Source organism: Bos javanicus, chromosome 19 (genome assembly GCF_032452875.1).
Source record: "Bos javanicus breed banteng chromosome 19, ARS-OSU_banteng_1.0, whole genome shotgun sequence".
In the NCBI taxonomy this organism is placed as follows: domain Eukaryota; kingdom Metazoa; phylum Chordata; class Mammalia; order Artiodactyla; family Bovidae; genus Bos; species Bos javanicus.
The window spans coordinates 46,074,088-46,087,347 of record NC_083886.1 but is presented as its reverse complement, the minus strand read 5'-3'; the positions used below and the strand labels follow the sequence as shown (position 1 = coordinate 46,087,347).

At 56.2% G+C, this 13,260-nt stretch overlaps 1 protein-coding gene across 1 annotated transcript; it reads left to right on the top strand.

Annotated features, from left to right (window-relative positions):
- Positions 1–2,757: 2,757 nt before the first annotated feature.
- C1QL1 (complement C1q like 1) lies at positions 2,758–10,142 on the top strand. Its single transcript, XM_061392133.1, has 2 exons — positions 2,758–3,669; positions 9,500–10,142. Exons 1-2 carry the CDS (start codon positions 3,073–3,075, stop codon positions 9,677–9,679), a joined length of 777 nt encoding a protein of 258 aa, XP_061248117.1. The 5' UTR covers positions 2,758–3,072; the 3' UTR covers positions 9,680–10,142.
- The last annotated feature ends 3,118 nt before the right edge of the window (positions 10,143–13,260 follow it).

Genomic DNA, 13,260 nt, shown 5'->3' with positions numbered 1-13,260 from the left:
GATCCCTGGGCTTGGCACATTGAAGAAGAGGCCTGGGAGCCAGAACTCCTGGGTTCCTTCCTCACTCATCTAGTCCTGTCTCTGAATCCAGGCGCATAGTGGGCCATTGTCCTCCTCTCCTAGCACCAGCACAGCAATTTGTAGGAAAAGAGCCAGGACGAGGAGACCCCATGCCCAGAATGGTGGAAGGGCCTTACTTAATGTGAAATAATTATATTAGCCACCCTTTACTGGGCACCTAATAAGGGTCAGATACTGAGGCCAGTGCTTTGTTACCTTCATGATAACTCATTTAATCCTTACAACAACCCTTTTCCTGAAGAATACCCTTGAGGAGCCGCTAGTTAGCCTAAAACCACCAGCTGAGACTGGCACGCAGGTCTCGAACCCCAGAATCATCAACTGTCAAGATTTAGAGAGTTGGGGGTGGGTGGGGTGGAAGTGCTGGAGGTCCTTAGGGATAAACCTGGGGAAAGGGGTCCTGGGATTCCGGGATAAAGGGGCTCGGAGCGCCGCAGCGGGGGTCACTCTCCTGTGGGTACCTGGGCGGGGCCGGGGCGCTACCCGCTAGCCCCGGGAGGCGCGGGGCGGTGGCCCAGGCTCACAGGCCAAGATGGCTGTTAATTAAAGTGCTGGCACCAGCTCCTCTCTGCAAAGTTTGAAGCCGTTATTTTCCACTCCAGCGAAGCGGGGAGAATCCGGCTGGGCTGACAGAGACGCCACACCGCGCCTGGGGAGCGGGCGCTCTTTCTGGGCGGGGGGCGGACCGCCCTGCCACACCGAGCGCGCCCTGGGACCCCAGGGCTAGCCCGGGGGTGCGTGCTCCCGCCCCTCCGCGGCCTCGGGCGGCCAGCCGCAGTTTCACCGGCGGATTCTGGAAGGACTCCCGGTGGCCGACGAGCCCCAGCGGCATAGCGGAGGAGGGACCCGTGTGCGCGCGAACTAGGGGGCGGGGGGAAGGGGGCTTGTATATATCACACATCGATGACCGCGCACTTGTCCCTCGGGTCAACAGCCTGTCACTCTTGGGGGGAGTGACTTCCTTCTCCTGCGCTCCAAGCCTACCTCCTTTCCGGCAGTAAACGCTATCCAAAGACCCATCAGGAGGGTTGGAGGAGCTTGGAGTCAGGCTGCCAGTTTGAATGCCGTCTCTGTCCCTTAATAGTTGCGTGACTTTGGGCAAATCTCTTAACTTCCCAGAGCCCCAGTGCTCCCTCTGTGAAATGAAAATAATGATGGGCTTTACCTCTTTGAATTGCAGTTGAGATCTGGTGTGATGGTGTATGTAAAGCATTCAACACAGGGCCTGGCACACTGTAAGCCCTGAATAAAATGCTATTGATTGCATTTTTAGCTCCTTCCATGGTGAGGGGATCACTCTAACCAGGGCTCAGCTGTGCTTAAAAAGTCCTATCTCACCACCCCTGAGTTGACATCCTCTTGTCCCTGTCCTCCTCCCGGCTCAGGTGGGGTTAATCAATCCCAGCTTTGGGAGGGAAGAAAGGAAAGGGGCTAGAGGGTCATCTTTTAGCAGCAGCTAGTGGCCTCTGAATGGCAGAGCCCTCCAGAGTAGACTGGATACAGGAGGGTGAGAGAAGCAGTGGAGCAGCATGAACTGGGCTTCATATAATGTGACAAATATTTTGATGGAAGCAGACGCCTTTTAGTTTATGCAACATAAACACTTTACTGCACTTGAGGAAAAGGATTGCCTCATACAATCTGATGGAGAAAAGAGTTAGAAGCTCAGGAGGCTGGTGGCAGGGAAGGAGGGTGTGGAGCCAAGGGGCTGGGTGAGATCAACCCCTCTTGGAAGCTGGGAAAGGGGGCGTCACCAGCCAGGGACATGTTTATACTGGTCAGAATGGAGAAATTACCTGGGGTGCCCACTTTCTCAGTGCCCCAATTTCCCCCTTGTCTAAAAGCAGGGAGAAAGGAATTGATCAGAGTAAGATGGAGGAGTCCCTGGCCCCATCCCCAGGAAAAAGCAGCCTGACCTGGCCTGGAGCGCAGGGAGGAAGAAGTAGAGGTTAAGGAGGTATGGGTAGAGGATCCTGCTCCTCCTGGGGTAAGGCGGTCCCGGGAACATCCAGGTGCCCCCCCCCCCAAAAAAAAAGAGGAGGGAGCAGCTGCGGTTAGTACTTGGAATTCTGTGGGCACCCTGACAGGCGTACCGGCCCACCTCCATCTCCCAAACAGGCGATCTGAGAGACCTGAGTGTGGACTCGCCCCATCAACGCCCTCCTGCCTTCCCCTCTTCTCCCCGCTCATAACACGCTTCCTTGTCCTTCCTTCTTGCTCCTCTCTTCGTCCTCCTCTCAATCTCTCTTTGTGCCCTGAAGACCGAGGCGCCCTACTGCAGCCCCCGCCTCCTGCGGGCAGTGGCCCCTCGCGCCTCTCTCTGCTCTAGGTTTTCTTCATACCAGACCCTCGAGGCCTCTCCTCTCCTAGTCACCCTCGGAGCTCTCTAGTTCTCCCTAGGGCTCCCTCTTCTACTAGTTCTTTGGTTCCTACTCGCCCCTTCTCTAGGGGAGCCTCTTCTGCGTCCCGGACTCTAGCCCCCTCTCCATCTCCGACGCTCAGTCTCTTGCTCGCCTTGGGTCTCGCGGCTCCAGCCCTCTACCCGGCGGCCCCGCCCCGGGCCCCGCCCCTCTAAGTGGGCGGAGCCACACCTCTCACAACCCAATTAGGCGCCGGCCCAGCCTTCAGCCCCACCCCTCGCGGCGCAGAGTGGGCGGGGCGGGGCCGCGCGGAGGGGGCGGTGGTTCCAGCACCGGGAGGCGGGAGGAATCGGCAGCAGGCGGCTGCCGCTGCGCTCAGTTCGGCCGCGCAGCGGGAGGGAGGCGCGAGGCAGGAGCCGGCGGCTGGGCTCGGCAGCGCATCCAGCGCAGCGCGGCGCCCCGGGCCCGGCCCCATGCCCGCAGTCCAGCTGGACCGCCCTTGAGCGCGGGCACCTCGCCGGTGCCCCCTGCCGCCGGCACCATTGCCCCGACGGCGCGGCCGGGCGGCCCGGCGCTCCCCAGGCTCCGCGCCGGCCGGAAGACGCTGCTGGCGGCCGCCGCGGGCGTGGTGATGCTGCTGGTGCTGGTGGTGCTCATCCCCGTGCTGGTGAGCTCGGGAGGCCCGGATGGCCACTATGAGATGCTGGGCACCTGCCGCATGGTGTGTGACCCCTACCCCGCGCGGGGCCCCGGCGCCGGCGCGCGGCCCGACGGCGGCGACGCCCTGAGCGAGCAGAGCGGCGCGCCCCCGCCCTCCACGCTGGTGCAGGGCCCCCAGGGGAAGCCGGGACGCACAGGCAAGCCGGGCCCCCCTGGGCCCCCCGGGGACCCAGGTCCTCCGGGTCCTGTAGGGCCACCTGGGGAGAAGGGTGAGCCGGGCAAGACCGGCCCTCCCGGGCTGCCAGGCGCGGGGGGCAGCGGCGCCATCAGCACGGCCACCTACACCACGGTGCCGCGCGTGGCCTTCTACGCCGGCCTCAAGAATCCTCACGAGGGTTACGAGGTGCTCAAGTTCGACGACGTGGTCACCAACCTCGGCAACAACTACGACGCGACCAGTGGCAAGTTTACGTGTAATATTCCCGGCACCTACTTTTTCACCTACCACGTCCTCATGCGCGGCGGCGACGGCACCAGTATGTGGGCGGACCTCTGCAAGAACGGCCAGGTGGGCCCGCCGGGGGCATGGGGCTGGCCTGGGGGCAGGGCACCCAGGGAGCCCGGGGCCCACGGGTACGGACGGGCGCAGATGGAGACCCGGAGCGGCTTAGACATTACAGGCGGGGATGATCCAGGCTAGCGGGCACCCCTGATTCCTCGGTTTCTGGGCGCCAGCTCCAAGGCAAGTGCTGCTGGGCACCTGCCGCACGGAAATGCGGGAAATAACATCCAACTAATAATCAGAGCGCAGGCCGCGCGGACTGGCCCTTGGGGGCTTGGCCCGTGGGAAACAGCATCTCAGAGCTAGGATTCTGGTTGATACCAGCTAGTGGTGAGGGGCCGAATCAGGATGGGCTCTGGGGAAAGGCAGCGTCTGCGCCCGCGGGCGCTTGGGCGCACCGCTAGGCGCGCAAGCGGAGAAGGCGAGCTGTAGGAGATGTTTTGCGCACAAAGGCAAAGGGAGCCAAGCGCACAAAGCCTTAGCTACAATACATCCCCCGCCCTTAGGAAGGGACCATTGGGCAGATCTGCCACCCTCTGCAAAACCCGGGACTGCGCGGCCCCTTCCCACTGTGTCAGAGCTAAGCGCCCAAAAAGATGGCCAGAAGGGAAAAGTTTTTCCTTCTGAGGCAGGACAAAGAGGTGGAAACTCCCCTTCCTCTTTACCTCTCAGCTGCAATTCCTGATTCCTGCGGTGTCAGGGCATCCTCTTCCTTCCCTATCCCCATCGGAGAGACCAGAGCGCAAGGCACCAAGCTCACGAGGTCTTTGGTACCTGGGACCACGATGTCTGGTGTTCTCCTTGGAACTGCTGCCCCAGGACCAATCTTGACCTAACCCTGCCCCAGGGTGGCAGTTTTACCGAGCTCCCTTCACTTTGGTTCCCCCTCCCTTCCCAGAGCTCCCAGACCACAGGTGACCTGGGGCCCCTGCAGTAGTCAAGCAGAGCATCCTTGTGGAAGCAGGTGCCTGTGTGGATCAGAACTAAAGCTTTAGTGGGAGTTGGGAGGAAATCTCCTGTGACTGAGACCCAAGGTCCTGCTGGAACCCTCCCACTGCAGAACTACTTGAGGTGGACCCCATTTAGGGGTGGGGAAAGGACAGGCCTTAGAGTCAGCTAAAAGCCTGCCAGGTGCTTGTAAGTCTGCCCTTTTCCTCCCTCCCTTGCCTGCTCTCCCTCTTGTTTCTGCCTCTCCCCTTCCTCTTCCTCTTTCTCCCCTCTCCCCATCTCTTGTGCTTGCCTCTCTCCTCTGTCTACCAGTCTGATCTGTCTCTCCGTTGGTTTCTGGTCCCCCACCTCTGTGTTTAATCCCTCTCTTTATTCCTTGGGTGTCTCTCTCCCACTTGTGTCTGTCAGGCTTTCTGTGTCTCTCCTCTTTGTCCTTCATTCTTGACCAAATGGGAGGCCCCAGTATCCAGTGAGGACTCTCTCTGCAGACAGCCCCACAATTCCCCTTATTAATCACCAATAAGGGATTCAACAGTGTCACCTTCATCAGTGAAATTTCTTCCTTTCCCAAAGAAAGTTTGGGCTGGCACCAAGTTGAGGTTTCAGGGGGCTTGGACCACAGCTTGCCTGGATAGGGAGGTGGTCACCAGGCCACCAGTGGGCCCTACTGTGCTACTCAAGAGGGTGCCGCAGGGCCCCAGAGGTGAGACAAGAGGAGGCCCCAAAGATGGTGGGTGCTTGCGGCAGGTGTACTTGCTTCAGTCAGTGGGAGGTGAAACCGACTCAAAAGGCTCTTCCTACCCCTTTAGTAGGGGCAGGGCACTGGCAGAGCCTGACAAGGAGGTGGCACCACAGGCTGGTAGAAGAAAGGAGGTGACTTTAACCAGGGGTTTCAGAGATCCAATATTTTAACAATTACTCCTGCCCCCCTCCCACACACACAAATCCAAGATAAACAGTGGGGTGACAGGCCCTGGATCTCCCCCACACTCTCTGTGACTTCTTCTAGATTGTCCAAGAGACTCATTTCCTCTCACTAGTCATTCCATATGACTAGTTCTGAGCTCCGAGTAGGAGCCAGGTTTGGGGTTCCAGGGGTTCAGTCTGCTTGCCCTCCAGGACCGCATGGTCTGTGCAGGGGAGACACAATAACACGCCCCAGCCATTATTGTGAGGGAGAGGAGACCGGGACCCCACTGACACTCCTGTCCTCAGATGTGTTGGCTGGAGGGAGTGATTCAGTGGGCCCTAGCTCAGACCAACCTGGTCTGGGGAGAGGATGATGAACCTCGGTCCCCTAGGGGACAAGACACAGCTAGGGAGAAAATGAAAGGTCAAGTGTAGGGAAAGGCCGGCTCAGAGGTGGAACAGGACATACAAGCCAGAATGTCCAGAGAGCAAAAATGACAGGGCTGGGCAACGGGTGGAAACAGAAGGGAGGAGCCGGCTCCTCCCACGCCTTCAAGACCAGGGGCAGCCCTGGGCTCTGTGCTTTTCCTTCCTGGCTTCCTGCCTGCAGAGAGACTTCCAGAATTTCCTCTAGAAAGCAGAGCCGCGTCTGGGCCCTGGTCCTTCCCTGGGCAAGATGGGGAAAGCGGGGAATCAGCACCTTCCTGCCTGGTGCTGGGTCCCTTTCCCTAGGGGTAGCTCTGAGTCATCGCTGCACGGCCAGATGGCAGTAAGGCCGGGTCATTATGACACAAGGACCTGAGGAGCCTGGGGAAGGGACTCGAGGCTGGAGCCAGTGCCCTGAGTGAGATGAGCTCCCTGCGGTTCCTTCTAAGATCCACAGTTCAGGTGGTCCCCAGAGGATATGAAACTGATACACCGGGCTAGGGAAGGGGGGCTGTCGGGGGACGGTCAGGGCCTGTGGGAAAGGGAGTATTACAAATGGGCAGGGACTTGGACACCAGAGTCTGAGTGAGGGGGGAGGTGGTGGGGTGTGTAAATTGGGGACTGTGGTACACGAAGACCTGACTGGGGATCGGCCTCTCTGATGAGGGGATATGGCCTCCCTGCCCACCCCGCCTATCTTGCCGCTGTCCTCTCTGGCCTCTAATGCCTTTCACAGGACAGAGCACAGCGCCTGGCACAGTAGGAACTCAGGCATTGTGTGAAAGCACACAGGGGCCAGGCTGGCTGCCCGTGGGAGCCACACCTGCATACCTGAGACCCCAGCTTTGCTCTGGGGGCAGGGGCACATTTCCTGGGTTCTTGGCCCCTACCCCACCCCCACTCCAGACCTCTAATCAGACCAATGCCTCAGTTTCACTTATTGGTAGCCCTTGAGGAGGTGCTTCTCTTGTACCCCCACATGACAAGTCCCAGACTTGCGTACCAGCTTCTACAACAAAATGAAATCCCCAGACTTCCCCTCGATGCCTCTACTATTTCCAGTCTTGGGCAGAGAATCAGGACCCCTGGGTTCCATTGCTGGCTCCCCCACCGTCTACGGATGGAAGAGCATTAATTCTCCCTGCTTCCATGGATAATTAGGATAATCACAGCAACAATCATGGTGATGAATAAATAATAAACATAAGCATAACAGTACTGATGCCTGTCACATCACCAGGAGATTCCTGATGACAAATGACTGTATTCTAATGGATCTGGCTATTAAGCAGCACACTGTTTTAATGAGTTAAGGCTAAATTAATCTGGGTAATAAAAATAATTGTTATTAGAAGTAATTTATTAGCAAAGATAATGAAATGCATGTGTAATAATAAATACCACCAGGATTAGGGCCCAGGGAACAATACAGAAGTTGGTTGCTTGTTTTCAGCTCTTTCCTGGTAGCTCAAAGCCCCATCTAGATTAAAAAATTTTTTTTCCTTTGCCACCAAAAGGCTTTTACAATGGTGGCAGTGGGTGAGGCAGGATCTCATCCATTTTCTAAACAGAGAAACCGAGCTCCTTAGACGGCGTCCCTCCCTCATTTGATTTCCCCTCACCTTTAGCTGGACCAGGAGTTTTCCCAACTAAGTGCCCCCAAACAATTCCCTCCCAGGTTGGAGGAGAAAAGCTTGAGGGGTGAGAAGGGGCTGAAAAGATCTGGGTTTTCAATGGCAGACTGCACACAAATATGTCAGTCCAGTCCTTACGGTGCAACATTGTTGCTGAGTCAGCAGCTTTGGCACAGCCGACCTACAGTGCTGCCTCCCGATCAGGAGGGGGGATGGGTCCCTCTCCTGATCTGGCTTGGTCCAGCCCTGACTGTCAGCCTTTGGGGGTGCTGCCTTCAGGGAAGGGGCAGGATGGAGAGGGGCTGTTGAGGAGCCTGGCTGAGAGGACCCCATTCAGTGCAGACTCTCTGCCCATCCTCCACTCAGAATATCCAGGAGAGGCCCCAGATCAGAGGGCTCAGGACTTGCGTTGGCCTCAGCGGTTGGAAAGGAATGCCTGGAGAGAATGTGTCCATCATCCCACATCCTCAATATCTTATGATTATAGCTCCCCTCCCCCACCAATGATGTGTCAGGCTTCAAATCCAAAGGCTGGCGCTCCCCTGTCCCTCCTGATGCTCCTGCCTGTCCCTCCCCTATTCCATCAAAACAAGGACCAGCAAGGATATCAGAGCAGACTGAGGATCACAGAGGGATGTAAGGTTTCAGAAGGGATGATTCCTTTCTTCCCATCCACTTCCTTTCTACCACCTTCTACTGCCATAGGGGTGATGCCGCCGGAGGAGCCAGAAGTCCTCTTGGGATGGGGTAATAGTCACAGCTGTAGCTACAACTCCTTGAGGTGGGACACAGGCCCAGCCTGAGCCTTGGGAGGGGAAATGATTCCCAGGCCTTTCATCTCACTGTTCTTGTGTGAAAGACTCCAGAATGGACTTCAGACAGGGAGTTGACACAGAATGGACCTCATACAAGGAATCCACACAGAAGGTCTCAGTACTAGGGTTGTTGCTTACTAGCAGCCTGGTATTGATCCAGGCCTAGACCTGTAAGGCCAAGGGGCAGTCTCCTGTCCAGCCACTGACATGAGAATGGGTGGATGTGGCTGAAATGTAGGCATCATTATTGCAATAAAGCAGAGGGGGTGGTGGCAGGGCAGGGGGATTTGCTTGGCTGTCTAGTAGTCAAGAATTCATACTCCCATTGCAGGGGGCATGGATTCGATCCTGGGTTGGGGAACTAAGATTTCATGCCACACGACCAAAAAAAAATTATATATATATAATTTTAAAAAGGAGAGAGAAAAGAATGATGAGAGGGGATGGCCTTCCATCCCTTGGGGGTCCAGAGAATTCCTCTCTGCAAGCAAGAGTTCCAGGTCGGGGATTCCTGGAGACACTGCTGAGGTCTTCAATGGGCCAGACAGAGAGTGGGGCTTCCCTAGTGGCTCAGATGGTAAAGAATCTGCCTGAAATGCAAGAGACCCAGGTTCGATCCCTGGGTTGGGAAGATGCCCTGGAGAAGGGAATAGCTACCCACTCCAGAATTCTTGCCTAGAGAAATCCCTGGACAGAAGAGCCTGGCAGGCTACAGTCTGTGGGGTCACAAAGAGGCAGACACGACTGAGTGGCTAACACTTCAGTGGGCCAGACAGTGAGACCTAGGGGAGTTAAGGAAGCCGATTACACTGAATTACACTGACAATTCAGACCCAGATTACACCTGCCCTAGAAATCCAAGGCTCCTCTCTAACCCCCTCCCAAAACACAAAGTTAGGATTGCAAAAGGGCAGTGCTGGGATGATGGGAGGAAAGCAGGCTGACAGCCCTGATGGTGCCGCAGGTGGGGCTCTGGGACCCTTCAGATTCTCTCCCTGCCTTCCCTCTGACAATCCCCCTCCCTCCCGGACCCCACTTCTCTCCCTTCTCCTCCCCTACCCTCTCACACATACCCTTACTCTCCTAACGGCCCAACCCCCACAGGTGCGGGCCAGCGCCATCGCCCAGGACGCAGACCAGAACTACGACTACGCTAGCAATAGCGTGATCCTGCACCTGGATGCGGGGGACGAGGTTTTCATCAAACTGGATGGGGGCAAAGCGCACGGAGGCAACAGCAACAAGTACAGCACCTTCTCCGGCTTCATCATCTACTCTGATTAAGCTCCTCCATCCCCTATTCCCCCTGGGCTCCCCCTCCGGGTGGGGTAAAGGATGACCCATCCTCGCCTACCCCCTCGCAGCCCTCCCGGCTATGACGCCCCTGGCCCGTCCTCACCACCTTCCGGGCCGCAGCTAGCCCTCCCGCCGGCTCACCGCAGAGCCGGGTCCAGCGCGCCCTGTCCTCGTTCCTCTGGAGGCGGTGTTGACCGTCCCCGCCCCGGCCCGCGCTGTATATTTGTACAGTAAGATTGTTTATTGCCCACCCTACCCACCAGCCCGCCCCAGCAGGGGTGGGGGAGAGGCCTCAGCGGGTTCCTCCCCGTGCTCGGATGCGCTGCCCACCTGCTCTGGGGTAGCGCCGCCTGGGGGAGGGGTTGGTTGGGGGCTGGATGGCTTCCCAGCTACAGCCCTTGGCCGGCTGCTGCCCGTCTGACCAAAGCTATAATAAAACACTTCCACCCCGCTGGCTTTCTGACTGTGCCCTGGAGAGGAGTTGCAGGAGGGGACAGTGAACCCTGCACTCCTCCAGACGGGGAATGAGTCTACTGGAAGTTTCTCGTGGATCTGGGAAAAGCCAGAGTCAGAGGTGCTCCAGGAAGAGGTGGGCCAAGGGGCCCAAAGCACACCATGGCCCAAGAGGGTCGGGGCAACTGGAATAAGAGGCATAGAAGATAGCCTAGTTACATCATTTTCCAGGGTGGAAAAGCTCCATCTCTTTGACCTTGAAAGTCGCATCAGCATTGCACAGGCACAGCCAGGTTTAAATTAGGAGACCTGGGTTCTGGCCCCAGTGCCACCCTGTAGGATGCTGGCTAAGTCACTCTCTCCTGACTCAGTTCTGGGTTAGTGATAGCAATGAAAGGAACAAGCGTTGTATTAAACGCTGGTTGACCTTGACCCAAGCACTTCACCCCTGGGCCTCAGTTTTCTCATTATAATGAGACGTATCTCACTTGACTGAGGGTTAAAGAGGTATCATGTATGTGCTCAATAAACACAGCTTTTATTATTTATACATCACTTTAAAATTTGCCAAAGGCTTCCTAGTGGCTCAGATGGTAAAGAATCTGCCTGCAATGCGGGAGACTCGGGTTCAATCCCTGGGTCGGGAAGATCCCCTGGAGAATTTCATGGACTGGCAGGCTACAGCCTGTGAGGTGGCAGAGTCCAACACAGTCCATCCAACACACACTTTCACATACCTGAAGTGAAAGTGACTGACACTTTCTTCTCATTCAAGTCTTCTCATCCAAGTCTTCCAAGAGCACTGGGAGGTTGGATGAGTAGATTTTATTCTTCTTCAAAAGAGGTTAAATAGCTTTTAAAATAAGACACAATCACTACGTTCTTGATTGCACTTGAATTCAAGAAGCCGTTGCTCACTGGAGACGACGCACCAGATCTCTTTGCCTTGTCACTGCCTCCCTCATCCCCTATAACTGGGGCCATGATGGTTGCACACAGGGCATTCCTAAATTATAATAGCTAATACTTAGAGAACATCCACTTTGTGTCTGACACCATATAAGAACTTTATAAATATTATCTCATGGAAATGTGTATGGAGTGGGAGTGGATTGGCAAGGAATACTCCCATGCCCTTTAACATGGATGCTGTTTTATCCATTTCTGATGAGGAAACTGAGGCTCAGAGGATAAATACTTTGTCAGAGTCACAAAGCTAGGAAGGAGCAAACATCAGTATTTGAACCAAAGACCATCCTCTTACCCAGCACACTGTATATCATGAAGATTTGGGGTTTCCAAAGCAGAACCAAGGAAGGGGGGCTTGGATGCAGCCCAGCGCTTCCACTCCAGCGCTGTCCTGTGGAGGCTTGATAGAACTTACAAGCATCTGCCCTGGGCAGCAGCCATGGGGTGAGCCTCTTGGAGAATCCCAAGGCTCTACACTGAGGGAGAGTTCCCATCTGGCTTCCCCCTCCCACCCCCGCACTGGCTCAGCTGGAGAGACAGGAAGGAGGGGTGGCCTCCCTCCCAGTCAGGCCCCATGTATGGACCCTTGTCATGGCTGGCAGACTTGAATGACTTTCTTTATCCTCTCTCCTCTCCCCTACTTCCCCCTACTGCCAGCTGTGGCCATTTAATAAAATTAGCTTAATACTTGTTCCTTCCCTGTGGGGTCTGGAGATTGAAATCTGCGGGTCCCCACAAACCCAATAAAACCCCTGGCAGGTCTGTCTGGAATGAGAGTTTCCTTGGGAAGCCTGATTAGATTAGCCAGCAACCCCCTCTTCCGCCTCCCCCCCCCCCAGTGCCACCCACAGTCTCTTATGATTCTTTAATGGCTGCTCTGGCCCAAAATTATCCAGTCACTGCACCTGGGAGCCTCCCCAGCCCTCTCCCAGAGACCACAGGTACTGGCCTAGGACTCTGCAACAGTGAAAAGCATATTAATCATTTCTGAAGGGAGTGCCTGGCTGGCTGGCTTTTCTTTCTGGTAACTGGCCGATCCTCACGTCACTGTGAGAGATGGGACTAAGATCTCCACATTGCAGATGAGGAAAGCATGGTCTGAAGAAAATCCGTGACTTGTCCATGGTCACACTGCAAGTTTGTGACGCAACTGGGACAGAACTAAAGCCAAGAACTTTTTTTTTTTCTGTGCAGGGAACCGGGAGTGTCTAGCAGTGCCAGCTGTTTGGGGAGCATCTCCCCCATCAGACAGGGGCTCCCCAAGGGCAAAGTCTATTTTTGTACTCCTCAGACTTGGCCAACCTGAGGACAAGACTTCGTCTCTACCCTCAGAATGGGAAACTTGAAGGTGAGACTGTGCCTCCTCCATCAGCCCTGGGGTGGGGGTCCTCAAAGATAGTGTTTTGGGTGAGTTAAGGGCGAGGTGTGTATCCCCAGGGACTGGGGGTGGGGGTGCAGTTTCCCAGTTGCAGAGTATGGCTGCCCTGTCAGTGGCTCCAAGGGTAGATGCTGTGCTTTTTCTATCTAACTGGGGCTTTCTGAGACCAGCCCCTGGGACTGGGGGTTCCCTGAAAGCAGGCATGTGTCTCCCCTCTTCCTCAGTCAGGGGTATTTCTGGCACAGAAACATTCCATGAGGCAGGGCTAGCAGGTGGGAAGGAGGTTGGACAGGCAGAATGGCGGTTCCACTCTAGAGGAAGGAAGGAAGACGCCTCCCCAGGCCACCTCCCCTTTAAAAAGATGTGTGATTAATTAATGAATAATCTCCCTGCCAAGGGAGTGTGAGGGTGGCAGTGCCCCCGGAGCTCACCCACATGAGAAATGGCAGGCCATCCTGTGCCCAGACGGCTGTCAGCCCTCGGAGTCCGTGCCACCCTGGTTTCTGGGGTCATGGGGAGCAGAGCAGGCAGCAGGAGCCCACTGCTGGGGGCTACCCTAATTGGATGACTTTGCAGGAAGGCCAGGCAGGTGTGCTCAGCTCTCCACTTCAGCTTGCTACAAACACATCTGCCAGGGTGAGGTCTAGGGGTTAATTGCCTCCCGCCTCACTCCTGGTAACCGATATTTCATTTACTGCTCGGAGGGGAAGCTGCCCAGAGAATCAATCGTGGACAAGCGTCCAGGAGACAGGAGAGCCTCGGAGGCATG

What these genes read in the sequence shown, in the direction of transcription:
- C1QL1 (XM_061392133.1), top strand. Translation starts at nt 3,073, where the DNA reads ATGCTGCTGGTGCTGGTGGTGCTCATCCCCGTGCTGGTGAGCTCGGGA. An exon ending in ACCTCTGCAAGAACGGCCAG is followed by an intron (nt 3,670 to 9,499) that starts GTGGGCCCGCCG and finishes CAACCCCCACAG; the next exon opens with GTGCGGGCCAGCGCCATCGC.